The sequence below is a fragment of the Garra rufa genome, chromosome 9, assembly GCF_049309525.1.
Source record: "Garra rufa chromosome 9, GarRuf1.0, whole genome shotgun sequence".
In the NCBI taxonomy this organism is placed as follows: Eukaryota; Metazoa; Chordata; class Actinopteri; order Cypriniformes; family Cyprinidae; genus Garra; species Garra rufa.
Genome location: NC_133369.1, coordinates 2,781,674 through 2,804,239, shown reverse-complemented (window position 1 = coordinate 2,804,239; position 22,566 = coordinate 2,781,674). Strand labels below are relative to the sequence as shown.

General features: G+C 32.3%; 2 protein-coding genes across 3 annotated transcripts in view; one reads left to right on the top strand and one right to left on the bottom strand.

Moving 5' to 3' along the window:
• The first annotated feature begins 2,126 nt into the window (after positions 1-2,126).
• On the top strand, positions 2,127-13,846 carry cep72 (centrosomal protein 72). Its single transcript, XM_073846923.1, has 14 exons — positions 2,127-2,199; positions 2,274-2,401; positions 3,894-4,086; positions 4,192-4,306; positions 5,853-6,025; positions 6,597-6,670; positions 7,728-7,761; positions 7,902-8,048; positions 8,670-8,815; positions 10,177-10,270; positions 10,345-10,523; positions 13,407-13,533; positions 13,621-13,708; positions 13,786-13,846. Exons 1-14 carry the CDS (start codon positions 2,127-2,129, stop codon positions 13,844-13,846), a joined length of 1,632 nt encoding a protein of 543 aa, XP_073703024.1.
• Positions 13,847-17,048: 3,202 nt separating this feature from the next.
• Positions 17,049-22,566, bottom strand: part of tppp (tubulin polymerization promoting protein) — a 67,147-nt gene continuing 61,629 nt past the window's right edge. For both annotated transcript variants that reach the window (XM_073847542.1, XM_073847543.1), the window contains exon 5: positions 17,049-21,234. In XM_073847542.1, the coding sequence (XP_073703643.1) occupies positions 21,028-21,234 (207 nt within the window). In that variant the 3' untranslated portion in view covers positions 17,049-21,027. The remainder of the gene's footprint in view (positions 21,235-22,566) is intronic.

The window sequence follows — 22,566 nt, the reverse complement described above, 5'->3', positions numbered from 1 at the left end:
ATACAATACAATAATATAGTAAGCATATGCAATTATTATTAAAGTCCTATATTTGAAATTTTAATCTTCAGCTTTAGCAAATGATCGCGAAGTCACGCGTAGCGCGTTACTTTTCTCAGCGCTGGCCTGGATGGACCAATCAGAGTCGTTTGTGATATCAGGAACGTATTTTCACTAAATTAATTTATTCGGAATCTCTCGGGTGATTTTCATTTTTATGTCAGATAATAAATCCGTACAATTCATACATTTAATCGATTATACATTTTAGAGTATAAACATCTCCAGTAATATATAAAACGCCCTGAGAACTGAACGCTGCTCAATGAGGATTCGGTTTTTTGAGCCCTTAAGCGCTCCTTATGGAAAAAAAATAAACAGTATGACAACATTAAGAAATAACTGAAAGGAGTGACACACGTTTGATATTCTTTGAAATTTCACACCTTTTTGAAAATAAAATATAATATAAATAAAGTATAAATTCTGTAATATTCACTACCAGTCAAAAGTTTTTGGACAGTAAGATTTTTAATGTTTTTTTTTAAAGACGTCTCTTCTGCTCACCAAGCCTGCATTTATTTAATCCGAAGTGCAGCAAAAGCAGTAATATTGTGAAATATTTGTACTATTTGAAAGAACTGCTTTCTATTTGAATATATGCTAAAATGTAATTTATTCCTGTGATGTAAAATTGAATTTTCAGCATCATTACTCCAGTTTTCAGTGTCACGTGATCCTTCAGAAATCATACTAATATGCTGGTTTGCTGCTCAAGAAACATTTCTGATTATTATCAATGTTTAAAACAGTTGAGTAATTTTTATTCAGGATTCTATGTTGAATAGAAAGATCCAAAGATCAGCATCAAATTCTACTTAGCTGTTTTCAACAGTAAATCAGCATATTAGAATGATTTCTAAAGGATCACGTGACACTGAAGACTGGAGTAATGATGCTGAAAATTCAGCTTTGAAATCACATGAATAAATTACATTTTAAAATATATTCAAATAGGAAACAGGTACTTTACATAGTAAAAATATTTCAAAATTTTTACAGTTTTAGCTGTACTTTAGATCAAATAAATGCAGGCTAAAAACATTAAATATCTTACTGTGCAAAACATTTTGACTGGTAGTGTTCATGCTTACATTAAGTTGTTTCGAAAGCATTTTGCCATATTTAGGCATCACAGATTTCATCTTATATTCATCAGAAATAGTTTTTTTTCTTTCTATGCATGAAACTAATATTTTTAACAATGACTGCAGTCTTTATATGTGACCCTGGACCACAAAACTTAAGTAGCAGTCTTAAGTAGCATGGATATATTTATAGCAATAGCCAAAAATACAGTGTATGGATCAGTATCATCAATTTTTCTTTTATGACAAAAATCATTAGGATATTAAGTATGTTCCATGAAGATATATTGTAAATTTCCTACCGTAAATATATCAAAACTTAATTTTTGATTATGATATGCATTGCTACAGACTTTATTTGAACAACTTTAAAGGCGATTTTCTCAGTATTTAGATTTTTTTTGCACCCTCAAAATGTAAACAAACCATATATCAAAGGAAAGCTTATTTATTCGGCTTTCAGATTATATATAACATACAATAAATAAATAAAAACCTTATGACTGGTTTTGTATTCCAGCGTCACATTTATGATTTGTTTTGAGGAAAAAACACTAAATAAATCTGTAACGTTAACCTGAGGTGGCGTTAATTTGCCACCAGAGGGTGATATTACGCAACCATTTCTTAACATATTTTCTCAGTTAAGTAACTTTACCTGTTTACTGAATGTCAAACCGTCATTTGATGTCTAATGTAATATTTTTGGTGTAGTTTGACAGCGTCCTCCTCATCTTTGTCGACAGTTTATTCATAAATCAATGTCGCTGTTGCTCGGTAACCTTCCTTACACAAACATTTAAACACGCTTACGTAATTAATATTAATAAGCCACCCCGTTTTCCAAATTTGATTGGCTAATTCTCTAACTGACTCGATTTCAGCGAATCAGGCTCCGCTGCGTCACATTACGTATTTAATATTCATAAGCCCATCTTGGTTCTGCTCATGCGCAGTTTGAATTCAAGCTTCAAAACAATGGCGGCAGACGGTTTGACCATAACAGAGCAGTGGATCAGAGACAAACTCAACCTTCAACACAGTTGTTTAGGTAAAATATATTAGTTATATATTTTATATAGTCACTATTTGATTAACTAGTATTTGTAATTATTTGTTTTGCAGCGGATGTCCGATCATTAACTCTTCCAGGAACATATGAAGGGAAAATCTGTCATTTAGGAACATCCCTGAAGAACTTTGTTCGTCTGAAATCACTGGATCTCTCGCATAATGCACTGGTTACAGTTCAGGTAAAAACAAAATCAACATTTATTTATATTAATATAGACTACAGATCTAATTATACATTTGCTTTGTCATACACTACCAGTCAAAAGTTTTTGAACTGTAAGATTTTCAGTTTAAAAAACAACCCCCCCCCCCCCCCCAAAAAAAAGTCTTTTCTGCTTACCAAGCCCGCATTTATTTGATCCAAAATACAGCAAAAAATTGTAAAATATTTTTTACTATTAATAAAAGCTGTTTTCTATGGTAATATCTGTTAAAATGTAATTTATTTTTTTGATCAAAGCTGGATTTTCAGCATCATTACTCCAGTCTTCAGTGTCACATGGTCCTTCAGAAATCATTCTAATATACTGATTTGTTGCTCAAAAACATTTTTTATTATGATTGGCTTAAAAAACGTTATTGTTACTTGAAATAAAATAAATTTTAACTGAAAAAAAAAACTACTTTGAAAACTATTTTATTCTAAATTATTTTATATCATCACAAGGCAACATGTTTATGTAGTCTAACTTAATGCAATAAAATAGCTAAAACTGAAATAAAAATGAATAAAAAATAAAATTAAAATAAAAACTTGAAAAAGTTCTATTATTATTAATAAAATATTAATTAATTAATTAATTAAAACTATAATAGTAAATCAGTGATATAAAATCCATTGATTGGCAACTGGCTTAATTTTTTTTAAGTAACAGATTTTTGTATTTATTGTTTTTGTTAGTTAACGATCATATCTCATACCTTTTAATTTTTTTAGTACATAATATCAATATAATGCTGTTTTCTATGTGAATATCTCTTAAAATGTAATTTATTTGTTTTGATTAAAGCTGAATTTTCAGTCTTCAGTGTCACATGGTCCTTCAGAAATCATTCTAATATTCTGATTTGTTGCTAAAAAAAACATTTTTTATTATGATTATGTTGAAAACAGCTGAGTAGATTTTTGTCAGGATTCTGTGATGAATAGAAAGATCAGCATTTATCTGAAATGAAAAGCTTTTTGTTTTATACACTATACCATTCAAAAGTTTTTTTTATTTTTTTGGAAAAGTTATTACTTTTATTTAGCAAGGGTGCCTTAAATTGATCAAAAGTGATGATTTATAATGATACAAAACATTTTTATTTCTGAAAAAAATTATACTCCGCTGTTTTCAGCATAATCAAAAAAAAAAAAGAATTTTGAGCAGCAAATCAGAATATTAGAATGATTTCTGAAGGATCATGTGACTGTAGTAATGATGCTAAAAATTCAGCTTTGATCACAGAAATAAATTACATTTTAAAATGTATTCACATATAAAGCAGTGATTTTAAATAGTAAAAATATTTCACAATATTACTGCTTTTGCTGTACTTTGGATCAAATAAATGCAGGTTTGGTGAGCAGAAGAGACTTACTGTTCAAAAACTTTTGACTGGAAGTGTATCTAGAATATTCATGAGATTATAGTTGACTGTGCATCTGTACATTTACACTGTTTGTAGGGGATTGAGCATTTGGAAATGCTGGAGAGACTGAATCTCTACTATAACAGACTGGCGTCTCTGCAGGACGTCTTTTCCCTCCACAAGCTGCAGAATTTAAAGGAACTGGACTTACGGCTCAATCCTGTGGTTAAGAAACACCCACATTACCGTTTGTACCTGGTCCATGCAATGACCAAACTCAGAAAGCTTGGTACATACTTTGTCCTCTGTCTCTTTCTCTCTGTTGTTGTGATGTTCAGATCAAACTATCAGTGTTTTAAATGTGAAAATGTTGTTTATTTGGTCTCTGTTGTAGATGACTGTCCCGTGCGAGACAGAGAAAGAAAGGCGGCTCTCATGCATTTCTCATCGGAGGCAAATCTAGACACAAATCATAAGAAACATGCTTTAATTCAAGACACAACACACAGGTAATGAGCTCATAAGAAGTGTTATTGTTAACCAAAACTATTGAATGTTTGTTTGTTAATTAAAATATAAGATTCAAATTGGAAACTTTAAAAATGTGAAATGTTGTAAAACAAATAAAAATAAAGCTATATAGAAATATCTATAAAGTAGAACAAAATTCTATATATAATTTTTAAATGTAATTAAAAACGCCTCTTTAGTCTGGCTTTATGCTTTGGTTTTTAATCACTATTAATTGTCTATTTTATATTTTTTACTTTTCAATTGTTGATTTTCTTTTCTATTGTTAATCTATAATCTTTATATATCTTTATCTTTAATCTGATTTTATTATTTGTTATTCTAATTTTAGTGTCTATTGCTTGTTTGTGCCTGGAAGGCACTTTAGAAACATTTGACTTGAATTAAAATGCAAACTCAACTAAATATGAATAGATACTATAGAAGTATATATAATACTAAATGAACCCTGCTTAAGTTAAAGTCACATAGTCTTTCAGTGTGGTTTTCAGAAGTCAAATAAAAATAGAGCTAAAAAATAATATTGTAATTTTTCAAATTTAATTAAAAACACACCTCTTTAGTCTTTTGTTTTTATCACTATTAATTGTCTATTTTATTTTTTTAACTTTTCAGATGTTATTGTTATAATCTATTTATTTGTTTTATTTTTTATTTTGGTGTCAATTGCTTGTTGTTTCCTGTAAAGCACTTTGAACTGCATTGATGAGTTTAGAAAAGTGCTTTATAAATGCAGTTTTTAATTGATGGATTGGTAATTAAAATGGAATTTTACTAAAATGAAAATGCAATCTGAACTAAATATGAATAGACACTATAGAAGTATATGTATAATACTAAATGAACCCTGCTTATAAGTTGAAGTCACATGGTTTTTCAGTGTGGTTTTCAGAAGTCATTGTCGTTTTGCATTTAGAAAATCCTTTCGAATCTGATATCATACATTTAATCAGTTTTGTAAAAGTTCACCAAAACAAAATAAGGTTAATTCATTATTTAAATTCATTCAACATATATAAATGCTGTAATGAATATACACTATACATTTTTAATGTTTTTTTTAAAGAAGTCTCTTCTGCTCATCAAGCCTGCATTTATTTGATCCAAATTACAGCAAAAACAGTAAAAATGTGAAATATTTTAAACATTTTAAAATCTAATAAAAAACACCTTTTCAGTCTGGCTTTATGCTTTTGTGTTTATCACTATTAATTGTCTATTTTATATTTTTTACTTTTCAAATGTTATAATCTATTAATGGTTTATTTTTGATTTGTTATTCTAATTTTAGTGTCAATTGCTTGTTTGTGCCTAAAAAGCAGATTGAACTGAGTTTTATAAATGCAGTTTTTAATCGATAGTTTGGTAATTAAAATGGAATTTTACTTAAATTAAAATGCAATCTGAATAAAACAATAGATACTATAGAAGTATTTGTATAATACTAAATGAACCCTGCTTATAAGTTAAAATCAAAGAGTTTGTGGTTTTCAGAGGTCATTGATTGTCGTCACTGTTTTGCAGAAGTAGTGAGCTCAGAATAACAGCGTTGCAGAAGATGATGAAGACGCTCTCGCTTTTAGACGGGAACGAGGAAGCTGCGCTTAATGATGTTTCTAGAAAGACCTGGAATAGCAAGAAACCTGAAACCATCTCCGTCCGCTCTGAGAACGAGCGCAGCCCTCGTCTATTACAGGGTAAAACACACTCTCTCTGACTCAAAGACAAACACTATATATTGCAAAAACATAATCAATATTCAATAACACAGTCATACAGATAAATGCATAACACTTGTATACCATATTTGTGACCTTGAAGCACAAAACCAGTCGTAAGTAGCACAGGTTTATTTGTAGCAACTGCAGGGTCAAAAAAAAAAAATGTAATGCCAAAAATCATTAGGATATTAAGTAAAGATCATGTTTGATGTAGATGTTTTGTTAATTTCCTAGTATAAATATATCCAAACTTAATTTTTGATTAGTAATATGCATTGCTAAGAACTTCATTTGGACAACTTTAAAGGCCATTTCCTCAGTATTTAGATATTTTTTTGCACCCTCAGATTCCAGATTTTCAAATAGTTGGATCTCAGCCAAATATTGCCCTGTTCTAACAAACATACATCAATGGAAAGCCTATTTATTCAGAAATAAATGACTGGTTGATGAATGGTTTTTTGGTCCAGGGTCACATTGAATAATACATGAGAAATATTAGACTTGTGAAATGTTTGTAATTGTTTTTCTTTCTTTTTGTATTTAGAAAATCCTTTTGAGTCTGATATCATACATTTAATCAATGGTCCTGAGTGTGAAAGTTCGCCAAAACAAAATAAGGTTCATTTATTATATAAATTCATTCATCATATATAAATGCTGTGATAATAATAAAATGTGTGTTTTTTTTAAACGTCTGTCTTGCTCACCAGGCCTGCATTTATTGGATCCAAAGTAGGGTTGCAAAGGGGTGGAAAACGTCTGGTAAATTTCCAAAAACTTTCCAAAAATTCCTGAAAAAATAAAAAGATTTCCTGGACAGTCTCCAAAATGTCTGGAATGTTTCTGAAATTTACTGGGAATTTTTCACCTTTTTGCAACCCTAATCTAAGGTACAGCAAAAATGTTGAAATATTTTTACTATTTGAAATAACCGTTTTCTATTTGAATACATTTAAAAATGTAATTTATTTCTGTGATTTCAGAGCTGAATTTTTAGCATCATTACTCCAGTCACACAATCCTTCAGAAATCATTCTAATATTCAAATTTGCTGCTCAAACACCATTTATTATTACTATGTTGAAAACAGCTGAGTAGAATTTTATTCAGGTTTCTTTGATGAATAGAGTCTTTTGTAACATTTATAAAATCACTTTGATCAATTTAAACCATCTTTGCTAAATTAAAGTATTTATTTCTATAATACTTAAAAATATATACTGACTCCAAGCTTTTGAATGGTATAGTGTATATAATGTTACAAAATGTTTTTATTTCAGAAAAATGCTGATCTTTGGATCGTTCTATTCATCACAGAATTTAGAAAAATGTTTTAAATATTGATAAGAATAATAAAAAATTAAAATATTAGAATGATTTCTGAAGGATCATGTGACACTGAAGACTGCAGTAATGATGCTGAAAATGCAGATTTGATCACAGGAATAAATAAAAATGTAAAATATATTCAAACAGAAAGCAGTTTTTTAAAATAGTAAAAATATTTTACAATATTACTGCTTTTGCTGTACGTTGGATCAAATCAATACAGGCTTGGTGAGCAGAAAACACTTCTTTAAAAACATTTGACTGGTAGTGTATATAAAAATTAATTAATTAATTAATTATATGCATATATTGTAACACAATTAACATTTTAATAATTGTCATGTAGGCATCTGTTCCCAAGAGCTCACATGATAAAAAAGGTGAATATTTTAGTTTTTCCACTTTTGTCTCTCATTTAGTTGTATAAGTGATGCTAACCTGCTGTTTAACAGTACCTTCAACCTTATATCTACTCAGTATTGCTGTGGAATAATTAGATTTGCCTGATTTACTCCATTAGAGGCTCACGTTGGTTCTCAGAGAGTGACGTTTGTGAGCCCCATCGTGGAGAGCCGTCATTCAGTCAGGAGGAGCCTGAATTACTCTACAGTTCGAGGAGAAAGCGTCTTCACACCACATCCTGCACACATGAGATCTGATTCACACGGTACTTCCACACTATTCCCTTCTCAGTTCATTAAATAATCTTAAACTAGTCTAATCATGGCATTGCATATTATGAATATTGGCAGCTCTGTGATGAACTGCTTTTGTCAGCATTTTCCAAATGCATAAATGTGACCCTGGACCACAAAACCAGTCATAAGGTTAAATTTTACAAAACTGAGATGTATACATCACATGAAAGCTCAATATATAAGCTTTCTGTTGATATATGGTTTGTTAAGATAGGACAATATTTGTCTGAGATACATCTATTTGAAAATCTGAAATCTAAGGGTGCAAAAAAATCAAAATACTGAGAAAATCACCTTTAAAGTTGTCCAAATTAAGTTCTTAACAATGCATATTACTAATCAAAAATTACATTTTGATATATGTTTACAGTAGGAATTTTACAAAAAATCTTCATGGAACATGATCTTTACTTAATTTCCTAATGATTTTTGGCATAAAAGAAAAATCAATAATTTTGACCCATACTATGTATTTTTGGCTATTGCTACAAATATACCCCAGCGACTTAAGACTGGTTTTGTGCTCCAGGGTCACAAATATAAATGCGAAAAGAAATAATGCATTTTTGTTGTTGTTGTTGTTGTTTCAGAGGATGATTGCACAGCCATTAAATGGCAAAACCAGCTTCAAGACAGAGCAAACCCAGTCCTGCATCCTCCCAGATTAACTTACCGGATCACAGCAACCTCAGACAGAAGCTCAGCGGCGTCAGAGAGAAAACACAAACCACAAAAGGTTTGTTGGGTGCAAACTCAAACTAGTGTTGCACAATGTACTGCTACTAAAAAGGTATCGCAATACCCTGCTTTAGAAAATGGTACAGTTCTGCATTTTACTAGTACTGGTATTTTAAGAAAGCATTTTGAAACTGTTTATTTTGGGTCCTGTAACTTTTAAGAAATTGGTTTTAAATTTTGTACGTTTCATATTTTCAGTTAATTAGACATGCTTTTTGATTCATATTTTTTAATGTAACCATTAAAATAAAGTCTAGAAAAATTCAAAACGGTGATAAACGGAATCAAATTGAATTAAAATGTATTTGGAAAAAATAAAACGGAATTTGGGAATAAAACAATTTTTAAAAGAAATATTACTCGATGTAATGATAGTACTACTATTACTAATAAAATATTATTAAAACTATAGTTACCAGAATTTATTTACGGGAAATTTGTAAATACACAAGACAGAATTTCTGGAAAAAAAAAAAATAATAATAATAATTCTTTATAAAATCTAATTAATCTTTATCAATTAATCAGACATGCTTTTGATTATTAAAATTTAATGAAACTATTAAAATGGAATGCAGTGAAATTAATTTAATAGAAAACAGATTTAAGGAATTTGATAAAATACAAAATAAAACTGAATTTGACAAAAATAATAAAACGTATTTTATATGTAATTTTTGTTAAACTTTTAGGAAACGGCTTTTAAATGATGTTCGTTTTATGATTCCAATTAATTAGACATGCTTTTTGATTACTATTTTTTAATGTAACCGTTGAAATAGAGTCTAGAAAAATTCAAAACGGAAAAACAGAATCTAGAAAAATTCAAATGTATTTGGAAAAAAATAAAACGGATTTTGGGAATAAAACAAATTTTAAAAGAAATATTACTTGATGTAATGATAGTACAACTACTAATAGTAAAATATTATTAAAACTATATGTACCAAAATTAATTCACAAGAAATTTGTTAATGCACAAAAAAAAAAGAAATAAATAATTCTTTATAAAATCTAATTCATCGTTATCAATTAACTAGACATGCTGTTAATTATTAAAATTTACTGAAACTATTAAAATGGAATGCAGAAAATTAATAGAAAAGATTCATCAAACTGAATTTGAGAAAAATAATAAAACGTATTTTATATGTAGTTTTAGTTAAACTTTTAGGAAACTGCTTTTAAATCATGTTTCATAATTTCAATTAATTAGACATTAATATTTTTTTAATGTAACCATTATTTTTGGGCAGGTATTGTATCAGAGTCAAAATTTTGGTATCTTGACGAGCACCACCTCAGACACAAACAGAACTTCTTTATCTGATCGCATGCTTTTTCATTGATCTGAATCAGGGTGCCTACAGGAAGCCCATGGAGTTGCTCCTCAGCATGATGGAGGAGCTCTGGTCTGGGAAGAAGGACAGTCAACAAAACCGAACGTTCCTCAGTAAGTCATTCTCTCCATAACAACAATCCATTACTATTGATGTAGTCCCGCTAATTAAGTGCTTTCTATCCCAGTGAAGATGGTTCAGATCCTCAGCATGATGGAGCAGGATGTCGTAAGTGGAGAACAGGAGGTCCGAACTCTGAAAGAGATGCTCAAAGCCATGAAAACAAGGACTGAGTTGGAGGAAAAACAACATCAGACTGAGACTGAAAATCTGAAAGATAAGCTTCAGCAGACGCAAGAGTCCATCGTAAGATCATTTCAATCAAAGACTTTTTGGACTAGTTCATTATTAGCTCATTATGAAAAGCCCATGTTCATATTTGTGTGGCATCTTCCAATTTTTTCATCATATGACTTCAACAGTCGTTCTTCAATGTATAATAACTTTTGAACCGTTAATCCAATTTAAATGCTTTAAAAAGTCTTGTAAAGCACAGAGTCTACACTTTTACTCTCAGATGCTCTGCAGTGAGCGAGATGCGTCATCATCACACTTCCTCAGCACAGATTCGTCAGATCAAACTAGGGATGCACCAAATATTCGACCACCGAAAATTTTCGGCTGAAAACTGCATTTTCAGTAGCTTTCAGTGAGTGAAAAACAATGGCTTTACGTTGGTGTTACGTCGCAATATTTTAAAGATATGTCTTTTCTATATACTGTATTTTTATTAATATTTATGTTTTAAACCATGGAGGTGAGCCAATGGATATCACACAAGCAACGTGAAAACTGCGCAATATGTTAAAGTGAAAGTAAAAACTGACAGTGCTTTCCGCATCTGACGTGTATTCTCTCTGAGACAATGAGACACGATTATACTTCATATGCTGATATTAATTTAGTTCCCTAATATTCGTCTTGTGCCCCGAACATGGTGGGAAAAAAATTAAAAGAAACGTGTTTTGTGTAAGGTTTGTTTTTGAAAGTCGGTTCTTGAAATAAAGCGAAATAAAGCTCTTAATTTTCATTGATGACTGCAGTTTTATTTAGGGGCTAAGAAAGTCTTAATTATGATTTCAGGTGGTCTTAAATGTGGGGACTGAAAGACAAGAATTGCAATGAAACGAAAGGCTATCCATTCAATAAATATGAGCGCTGCGCTGCTTTGTGTACTAGCATTCTGACAGCGCCTCCTGCTGGAAGAGAAAAAGAGTTGTAAATGTGAACTGATGGATCCACAAGATAATGTGTTATAAAAATTTAAACAATTAAACAATTTAAACATATACATATATGTATTATTTAAGTAATATAATAGTTGATTGAAAAATATTGTTTAAATTAATATAATTGATTTATTCTTTGAAACTTTAATATTAATTTATGCAATTGCAATGCCTTGATTTAAGTAAGATTAGTACACAGTCATAGTCATAAATGCAATGGTACTAATAATTGCCATAATTCTTTCGTGTTTCGGTTTTCGGCCTTGGTTTCGGCCAAGAATTTTCATTTCGGTGCATCCCTAGATCAAACCACTGCGTTTGGGTCCTCTGAGCCAAACAGGAACGATTGTTGATGCTTAGTCCCACCCCTGTGCTCAGATTGGTTCAAACTGCCATCTATTTAACCAATAAACATAGGTTTTGGTCTTTTGAACCACCAATTAGCATGTTTCTTTGGAAATCTGAACAAACGCAAAGTGCATTTTGCGTGCATGAAAACAAACACAAAATAAGACATTTGCATGACAGCATTCTTTGAAAAAGCACGGAAATACTCGACAGAGCCCTTTGACATAACACACACCAAAAACGAGGATGAAACAGCAGTACATATCAGATAAAGCACTGGAATTTAGGTTTTCGCAATGAAAGGCGGTGTCCCAGTAAAATAGATTCAGATGCAGACTACAGCCTGTGTATCTACAGTGCCTTGCAAAAGTATTCATACCCCTTCATTTTTCCACATTTTGTTTCGTTGCAGCATTACGTTAAACTGCATCAATTTACACGCCATGCACCATAATGACAAAGCACAAAACAGGTTTGTAACAACTTTGCAAATTTATTAGAAATAAAAAAACTGAAAAGATCCCGTTGCATAAGTATTCATACCTTTTTCTGGGACACTTGACATTTAGCTCAGGAGCATTCATATTTCTTCTAGATGTTACTACACTTGGAGTGGAGTTAAATCAAATTCATTTGAATGAGTCTGATTTAGAAAGGCACACACCTCTCAAATCTGGTTTTTGCTTTGTCATTATTATGGTGTATGGAGTGTAAATTGATGTGGGGAAAAACTAGTTTAAAGCAGTTTAATATAATGCTGCAACAAACAAAATGTGAATAAAATGAAGGGGTATGAATACTTTTGCAAGGCGCTGTATCTATTTGGTTGTGATAACTAATTCTTATAAAGATTTGCACCTTTTTTCTGTTGCACTTGGTATATTTCTCTCTCATTTTCTGTGTAGTTTGTGAATAATTTGGACTGTTTATATTTTTGTTGCACAAGACAATTTGTGCAGTTGTTTTCACTACTTCCTACACTGTTTGTGTTTATTGTTCACACTCAGATTAAGAATATATTTATCTGAAAAAGTCACTTTTTTTACTGTGTTTTGCTATAATAACACAGTTTCTACTGTGACTTTAATCCTGAAGTGTTTTTGGACAGGTCTATGCACTGTAAAAAGTTTTCACCAGATTCAACTTAAAAACCTAAGTTCAGCAGCTTTAAGTTAAATCAGCATAAAACTACAAGTCATTTTAACTAATTACAATAAAAACGAGTTGATTTAACTTGTGAGTTTAAATGACTTGCGTTGATTTAACTTACAATCTTAAGGCAGCTGCTAAACTTAAGTTAAGTTGAAACTGGTGAATATTTTTTTACAGTGTATAAATTATATGCAACTGAGGCAATGCATAGTAAAACTAGGCATCATCTGCTCATATATGGCTATTTTGAGTTTTGCAAGTCTACAAAATTACGCAAATCCTGCTTTTTGAGCATAACCAGACTTAGGATAAAATCTATGCCAAGTTTGCTGTTTTTTTTTGTCCTTTCTTTCCACTTTGGAAGTAAATAACCACAAGAGCTTCCATATTTTATCTTTCATACGTCACACAGACAAGTTAAATGCGTTGGCAGTGATGTCTTCTGTTGTCTTTAATACAGGAAGCACTTAATGAGCAGCTGAAGAATGTGTTGGAGGAGAACGTGTCTTTACAGAAACAGCTGATCAAAGCAGAAAACAAACTGCTGTCGTCTCGACTGAAGAAGATGCCAAACATGCGGGACAGAGGTCAGTGTCTCAACACTCAGAGATTCTCAGAATGAAAGTGGATGAAATAAAACAGGGTTGGTAATGTTTGTGCTGGTGGATTTTTAGGACAGCAGACGGTCCCTGAGGAGATGAACGTGAAAAAACAAACATTTCAGGACGGAAATGAAGCGAATGAGCAGTTTGAGAGCTACAAGTAGGTCTCAAAATGGTCCGAATGCTAAACAACTATAAAACCCTCCAGCTTTTGTGTTGATTTTGTCTTTTTTGCAGGTGTTTGATTGCCAGAAATGAGCGTTTGCTGCAGCAGCTGGAAGCAGCTCTGAAGAACTGATCGCTGCAAATGAAGAACATCTAGTTTTAATTTTTATAAATCTGCATTTTAAAAGATGACGTATATAGTCATCCCTTGTATGTAAATGCCTTTTGTTTTTTTATACATTCTCTGTGTAAAGCAGCATTTGTTCAGTTTATTTCTACATCTGAGAATCAATTACATATTCACGTCTTGACAGGGTTCATACAGATACTGTAAAATGAAAATTCCAGGACTTTAAGCACTACTTCAGATTCTACAAAAAGAGAAATAGATATATAAAAATATACTAATAAAACGAAATACAATTATTCGCAATTGACACTCCGAAGTTCTGTTCTAAATCAAAAGATTTGCGATTCACACTCGGAAGTTCCGATACAAATGAAATGACTCGCGATCCATGCTCCGAAGTTCTGATCTTAATCAAATGATTTGCAAATGATTCGCAATCCACCCTTCAAAGTTCCAGTCTAAAGCAAATGATTCGCAATCTGAAGTTCCGAACTAATGCAAATGATTCGTGATCCACGCTCCGAAGTTCCAGTCTAAAGCAAATGATTTGCAATCTAAAGTTCCAATCATAATCCAATTACTTGCGATCCACGCTCCGAAGTTCCGATCTAAAGAAAAACATTTGCGAACCTGTTCTGAAGTTCCAATCAAAATAAAATGATTCATGCTCCAAAGTTCCGATCTAAAGCAAAAAATTTACAATCCACACTCTGAAGTTCTGAACTAAAGCAAATGATTTGCACTCCGAAGTTCCAATCTAAATCAAATGATTCGTGATCCACACTCAGAAGTCCTAACCGAAATCAAAAGATTCACGAACCCTAAGTTCCGATCTAAAAGCAAATGATTTGCGATTCACACTCTAAAGTACCGATCTAAAGAAAAACATTTGCAAACCTGCTCTGAAGTTCCAAATTTAAACAAAATAATTCACGCTCCAAAGTTCTGATCTAAAGCAAAACATTCACGATCTATGCTCTGAAGTTCCAGTCTAAAGCAAATGATTCACAATCTGAAGTTCCGAACTAATGCAAATGATTCGTGATCCACACTCAGAAGTCCTAACCGAAATCAAAAGATTCACGAACCCGCTCCTAAGTTCCGATCTAAAAGCAAATGATTTGCAATCTAAAGTTCCAATCAAAATCAAATGTCTTGCGATCCACGCTCCGAAGTTCCGATCTAAAGAAAATCATTTGCAAACCTGTTCTGAAGTTCCAAATTTAAACAAAATAATTCACGCTCCGAAGTTCCAATCTAAATCAAATGATTCGTGATCCACACTCAGAAGTCCTAACCGAAATCAAAAGATTCACGAACCCTAAGTTCCGATCTAAAAGCAAATGATTTGTGATTCACACTCTAAAGTACCGATCTAAAGAAAAACATTTGCAAACCTGCTCTGAAGTTCCAAATTTAAACAAAATAATTCACGCTCCAAAGTTCTGATCTAAAGCAAAACATTCACGATCTATGCTCTGAAGTTCCAGTCTAAAGCAAATGATTCACAATCTGAAGTTCCGAACTAATGCAAATGATTCATGATCCACACTCAGAAGTCCTAACCGAAATCAAAAGATTCACAATCCCGCTCCTAAGTTCCGATCTAAATCAAATGATTTGTGATCCACACTCAGAAGTCCTAACCGAAATCAAAAGATTCACGAACCCGCTCCTAAGTTCCGATCTAAAAGCAAATGATTTGCAATCTAAAGTAAATGATTTGCAATCTAAAGTTCCAATCAAAATCAAATGTCTTGCGATCCACGCTCCGAAGTACCGATCTAAAGAAAAACATTTGCAAACCTGTTCTGAAGTTCCAAATTTAAACAAAATAATTCACGCTCCAGAGTTCCAATCTAAATCAAATGATTCGTGATCCACACTCAGAAGTCCTAACCGAAATCAAAAGATTCACAATCCCGCTCCTAAGTTCCGATCTAAAGCAAACGATTCACGATGCACACTCAAAAGTTCCGATCTAAAGAAAAACATTTGCAAACCTGCTCTGAAGTTCCAAATTTAAACAGAATGCTCCTTAGTTTCAATCTAAAGCAAATGATTCGCGATCTGAAGTTCCGATCTAAATCAAATGACTCGTGATCCATGCTCCGAAGTGAAGCAAATGATTCGCAATCCCCACTCCGGAGTTCCAATCTAAAGCAAATGAATCAAATGATTCACCATCCGTGCTCTGAAGTTCTGATCAAAATAAAATGATTCGCAATCCACGCTCCAAAGTTCTGATCTTAAATGATTCACAATCCACACTCCGTTCCAATCTAAATCAAATGATTCACAATCCACGCTCCGAAGTTCTGATGTGAAGCAAATTATTCACAATCCCCGCTCCAAAGTTCCGATCAATATAAAATGATTCGTAATCCACACTCCTAAATTCTGATCTTAATCAACTGATTCGCGATCCACGCTCCTTAGTTCTAATCTAAAGCAAATGATTTGCGATCCGAAGGTCCGATCTTAATCAAATGACTCATGCGAACCATCATTTCAGATCAGGACTCGGAGCGAATCATTTGATTTAGACCGGGACTTGATGATTGGAAATGATTCGCCATTAGACTGAAGCGTTTCGAAACAGCGAATCATTTTGCGACGCCGTGGTTTAACTGATTCGGAATTTCGATTGAAGAAATGTAAGATTAAATGGCTCTTTTAATTCGATCTAGTTTTTGCTGGTGACTCTCTTGAAATGCATGGTTGAAGTCACAAGTTTGAATCAACCGGAGCGGTTCCAGCAAAATGAAAATCATCTGTTCCACTTTTCACTTCTTCAGCCATGTTTACACGACACCATCAGTACTACTACTAGCTTAGCTCAGTTGTTTTCTGACATTAACTGAAATAAGCCAAAAAGGTGATGTTTTTTTTGCGTGAATTTTGCATGAAAAGATGTGTGCTTTTCGACAAAATTAAACACTTATTTCATAGATGCATTGTCTTGCAATAATTCGACCCCTTTAAAGCATCTCTTCAGGAATATTTAATCAAAAAAGTCAAATTAAAGTACTTTAAGCACCTTGTGCAAATTTGCTTGTTTCCAGTACAAATATCTGAACATCCTTAAATCAAGATACTTGTACTTGAAATGCAAAATGATAATAGTTGAAGTCTTGTTTTTTGAGAAACTGAACAAAATTAAATGAGTTTTGCTCAAAACAAGAACAAGGAATAATAGACACCATTCATTTTGCTATTTAATGTATCTTCATTAAGGAAAGTTTTCAATTTGGTCCTTAAATTCACCAGTTTCCATGTGACAACTAGCCCCGATCTCCACTACTGCACAACACAATCGTTTGAGTCTTCATGTGCATTGGAAATAAACGAGAACCAGGCAGTTCGTTTTTTATTCAATACAATGCTACAAAACACTGACACGTTAAAATCGTTTTACCATCACCATGTGACATGCATATCAGGATACTGAAGAACATTAAAAAACATTATTTAAAAAAGAAGACACTGTTCCTCATAACAGATGGTTAACAGTATTTGGCATTAAGCACACGAAACATATTAAATATGACAACATATATTCTCATTTGTGGTTTGTTAATCATAAATATGAGTCACTTTCTGCAGGAGAGCTTGACATTTATAATCCGTAGCCACTTTCCATATCTGAAAATAGATGTTCTGTAGAAGAATATGTCTGTACACTCTCACTTCCCCCTTCTTCGCTCCATAGACATGGACAATTTCATCTATTACAAAGTTCAGGGTTCCCACATCACATAAAATACACTCATAAAATCTTAAAAGTTCTTTAAACATTTTTAAAAATGTGCAGCTGATTTATGAGCGAATCATTTTTAAGAGTCGATTCTTTTCAGTGAATCAGTGATTCACAAATCAGTTTATAACATACAAATGTTAAGGAAAAAATTCTCAAAAGTGTATATAATGAATATAAATTGTACTCTTTTAAAATATTAAATTAGCTAAATAGTGCATTTGCATTGAGTTAAACTTGTTTGCAAGCTATAAAGTGGTCTAAGTTAGTTCTTCTGAGTGAATCAGTGATTCACGAATCAGTTTGAATGATTCCTTAGTGATCATTTTTAAAGATTCACAAGCCACTGGAAATATCTTGGAAAGTCAGTGAAATTGATTGCTGAGAAGTGTGGGAACCCTGAAGGTCGGATCTTGTCCAGTGTGTTCAGATGGCAGTGCGTTTATAAATAAATCTGAACACTAGTCACGGTAAAGGGAATGTATTCATTTAGACGTATGCCATGCCAGCGTTAGTTACAGCATGTCACTTCTCTTGTAAACATTGTTCTGTAGGCAGAAACACTGCACGTACTTAAAAAAACAGCAAAGTGCCTTAATAATGACATGTTCAATAGAACAACAGTGCTTTTCAAACTTAAACCACAGAAGAAAACCTTTTAATATTTTCATTCGCAGTTTGATCTATTGCTGATAAACAGGCCCAGGCAAAATCTGCAGACTGCGTAATGGATTTTAATAAGATAAATGTGCTAATAATATAACTTCATTGAGCGCTGCAGACTCTGTGTGGGTCTATTTAGGTGTTAAAATCATTAATAACTTCTGCCAACGATATTGTTTTTGTCAGGTTTGGCCAAAGCTTTTAGTTCAGATGCACGGAGGAGTTTTGTAAAGAATTGTTTCAGTCATGTTTCTGCTGGTTTGACATTATACGCTCTATATTGAGGTCAGATATTAATCAGATATCGTTTGGGATGCAGAGCAAACAGGGAAATTTGCTGATGGTGTTTCCTTGTACATAATAGGTAATCATTCCACAATTAACACACACAGGCAGTGTTTCATATTATGCCATTATAGCATTAAAACGTCAAAAAACATCAACCAAACTACTAGATATACAATCTTGAGCGCCAGCAGTCAGTTCTTTATGAAGCAAACAATAATTTATAATGGCTGGACGTCTGTATTCGGTTTTTATAAGTTATATATGAAATGCAAACTAAATCAGTAGATTTCTTCGAGTTTAAAATCTAGGTTTAGGTAAGATATGAATGCATTCAAATTAATTTACCAAAAAATGAAAATTGGCTAAAAATGTAGTCACACTCAGGTCAAGAAAGATGTAGATGAGTTTGTTTCTTCATCAGATTTGGAGAAATGTAGCATTCTCACCAATTGATCCACTGCAGTGAATGGGTGCCGTCAGAATGAGAGTCTAAACAGCTGATAAAAACATCACAATAATTCATAAGTAATCCACACCACTCCAGTCCATCAGTTAATGTCTTGAGAAGACAAAAGCTGAAACAAATCCATCATTGAAATATCCATAATCCAAAATAACGCTTCTGTGGTCTGGTCTGAATCAAGACAGAAATCTGCACGGATAAAGCACTGTTTACAAGCCAAAACAAAACAAATATGTGACTGGATTTTGATGTGAGAGACAACAAGAGATGGACTTTTATCACTGGAGGAAGCATTATTATGGATTATGGACTCGTATTTTAGTTAAAAATGTCTTAATAATGGATTTGTTTTCTTACAAACATGCATCTTTTGGCTTCATAAGATGTTAACTGATGGACTGGAGTGGTGTGGATTAATTGTGGATTATTGTGATGTTTTTATCAGCTGTTTGGACTCTCATTCTGACGGCACCCATTCACATCCATTGGTGAGCAAGTGATGGAATGACACATTTCCCCAAACTCACAAACTCATTCTAATCTTGGATGACCTGAGAAAGAGCACATTTTTAGCACATTTTCATTTTTGGGTGAACTATTCTATTATATTATGCATAATTTATATTAAGACAAATACATTTTAATATATTTTATCTTAGGCCTGAAACATACTCTACAAGCATGATATTTGTCAAATGTCAAGGTCATGGGTTTGATTCCCAGGCAATGCATGAACTAATCAAATTTGGACCTGAAATGCAATGCAAGTTGCTTTGGATAAAAGCATCTGCCACATGCATTAAAATATAAATGGAAATGGAAAATGTACAATCTCAGTATTGTGTGTTGCAGTGAATGGGTGCCGTCAGAATGAGAGTCCAAACAGCTGATAAAAACATCACAATAATCCACAAGTTATCCACACCACTCCAATCCATTGGTTAACAGTTGAGATAAAAAAAAAATCTGAAACAAATCCATTATTAAGGTGTTTTTAACTAAAATGAGTCCATAATCCATAATAAGGCTTCCTCCAGTGAAAAAGTCATCTGGTCTGAATCAGGAGAGAAATCTGCACAGATTAAGCCCCTGTTTACAAGCCAAAACAGCTCTAAACAAATATGTGGATGGATTTTGATGTGAGACAACAGGAGATAGACTTTATCACTGGAGGAAGCGTTATTATGGATTATAATATATGGTTTAAAGTTAAAAACATCCTAATTGAACATTTGTTTCTTACAAACACGCAGCTTTTGTCTTCTCAAGATGTTAACTGATGGACTGGAGTGGTGTGGATTACTTGTGGATTATTGTGATGTTTTTATCAGCTGTTTGGACTCTCATTCTGACGGCACCCATTCACTGCAGAGGAGCCATTGGTGAGCAAATTCTACAAATTTCCTTTAAATTATGCATAATTTATACTAAGACAAATGCATTAAAATATACTTCATCTTAGGGCTAAAACATACTCTACAAGCATGATGTTTGTCAAATGTCAAGGTCATGGGTTTGATTCCCAGGGAATGCATGAACTAATCAAATTTAGACTTGAAATGCAAGTTGCTCTGGATAAAAGCATCTGCCAAATGCATTAAAATATAAAAGGAAAATGTGCAATCTCAGTTTTGTGTACAAGCATTTGCATGTAAAGTCTATTTCAGGCCTGATCCTACTGCATCATTAGAGAAGCCACAAAATGCCAAATATTCATGTCAATACTCACGACAGATTATCAGCAAAAACCTTCACTAGTAGAGTGTGCAATACTCAGTCATTTGTCTGTCTCTTGGCATCATCGTGTTTGTTAGGAACGTACCAGCTGGTGACGTCGGCGTTTGGATGTAAACAGCGTTCCAGTTAATAGAAATAAAACACTTATAGGAAGAGGAACATGAACTCAATGTTATTCACAGAAAAAGACGTACCCTCAATGGAAAATGGGAAATCCGTTTGTGCTTTAGAGAGTCGGGTTTGTCTTCTGTCGCTGTCGCTGCTGGATGGAGAATCTCACATGGGTTTTTGTGGAGGTTTCGTAACTTTCTTCTCGTACGAGCCTGCGTGCTTGTATCCGGAGACGTATCCGGACGTGTCCACCACCTCCACCCGCCCTGCCTTGCCCTTGCCGCGGCCCGTCTCGTCGAAGCGCTCCTTGTGCGATCCCGTGAACTTGGTGGTGTCCGTCAAACGGGACACGGTCGGGGAAGCCACGGCTCTCTGTGAGTCCAGAAAGACACTTAAGATCAGTTCAGTTTTTTCATGTATTTGAATGAAGTCTCTTCTGCTCACCAAAGCTGCATTTATTTGATGAAAATACAGTAAAATCTGTAATATTTAGACACTTTTTTTACAATTTAAAATAACTTTTCTTTGTGAATAATAATAATAATAATAATAAAATCTGTTAATAAATAAATCACGAAAGCACATAACAAAATAGGTAAAACTTAAAAAGTTTTAAACAAACTACAACTAAAAATACAAAAAAACTAATATAAAATATTAATAAATACTATAATAGTATGCATTAAAATTTAATTTATGCTATTCTCATTTAAAATTAAATTTTGCTTTAAACAACTTAAATACATTTAAACCAATAACTAAAATAAGTAGAAATTAAACTTAAATGGAAAATAAACAAATAAAACTGACACAGACAAAATGCCTGAAATCACCAACATTTTAAACGTTTTAAACAAACTTTAAAATCTAAAAATTATTTATAATTTAAAATAATAATAAATATGATTATAATATCAGTTATTCTAAAATAACACTGATATAGTATAAAAAAATAAAGATTTAGTCTTGTTTTCTGCAAAATGTATTAAAAATAAATAAGTTCAGGCTCAAAAAGACTTTAACCAATCACAGATTTTTCTGGTTTTAATCACAAATTTGCTTAATCTTGTTCTTAATTTTACTTTTTTCTCATACTTTTTTCAACATTTAATATAAGTATTTTCACTCCAACAAATATCTCTTGATTTAAGAATGTTTAGGTATTTGTACTGGAAAACAAGAAAAAAACACTAAGTATTTCAGAAAGATATGGTAAAATTCGGTAACATTTGTAAACAAATCTGCTCATCTAAAGGCTGCATTTATTTGATTAAAATACAGTAAAATTGTGAAATATTATTACAATTTAAAATAACTGTTTTCTATGTGAATATCTCTTCAAATCTAATTCATTTCTGTGATCAAAGCTGAATTTTCAGCATCATTACACCAGTCTTCAGTGTCACATGATATTTTAGAAATCATTCTTATATGCTAATTTGCTGCTTAAAAAACATTTCTGATTATTATCAATGTTGAAAACAGTTGTGCTGCCTAATATTTATGTAGAAACTCTAATACCATATTTTTTTAGGATTCTTTGATCCAATTTATCAACTTATGAACCCCAATTTAAATCACAAAAGCACATAAAATTGTTAAAGCTTAAAAAGTTTTAAACCAACTATAACTAAAAATTAAAAAAAGACAATTTAAAATATTAATACATACTATAATAGTATGCATTAAAATTAAGTTAATTTA

Bases quoted from the DNA above. Each gene is read 5' to 3' on its own strand.
- cep72 (XM_073846923.1), top strand. From the start codon at position 2,127: ATGGCGGCAGACGGTTTGACCATAACAGAGCAGTGGATCAGAGACAAA. The intron at 2,402-3,893 runs GTAAAAACAAAA...CACTGTTTGTAG, and splicing joins ATGCACTGGTTACAGTTCAG to GGGATTGAGCATTTGGAAAT. The intron at 10,524-13,406 runs GTAAGATCATTT...TCTTTAATACAG, and splicing joins AGCAGACGCAAGAGTCCATC to GAAGCACTTAATGAGCAGCT.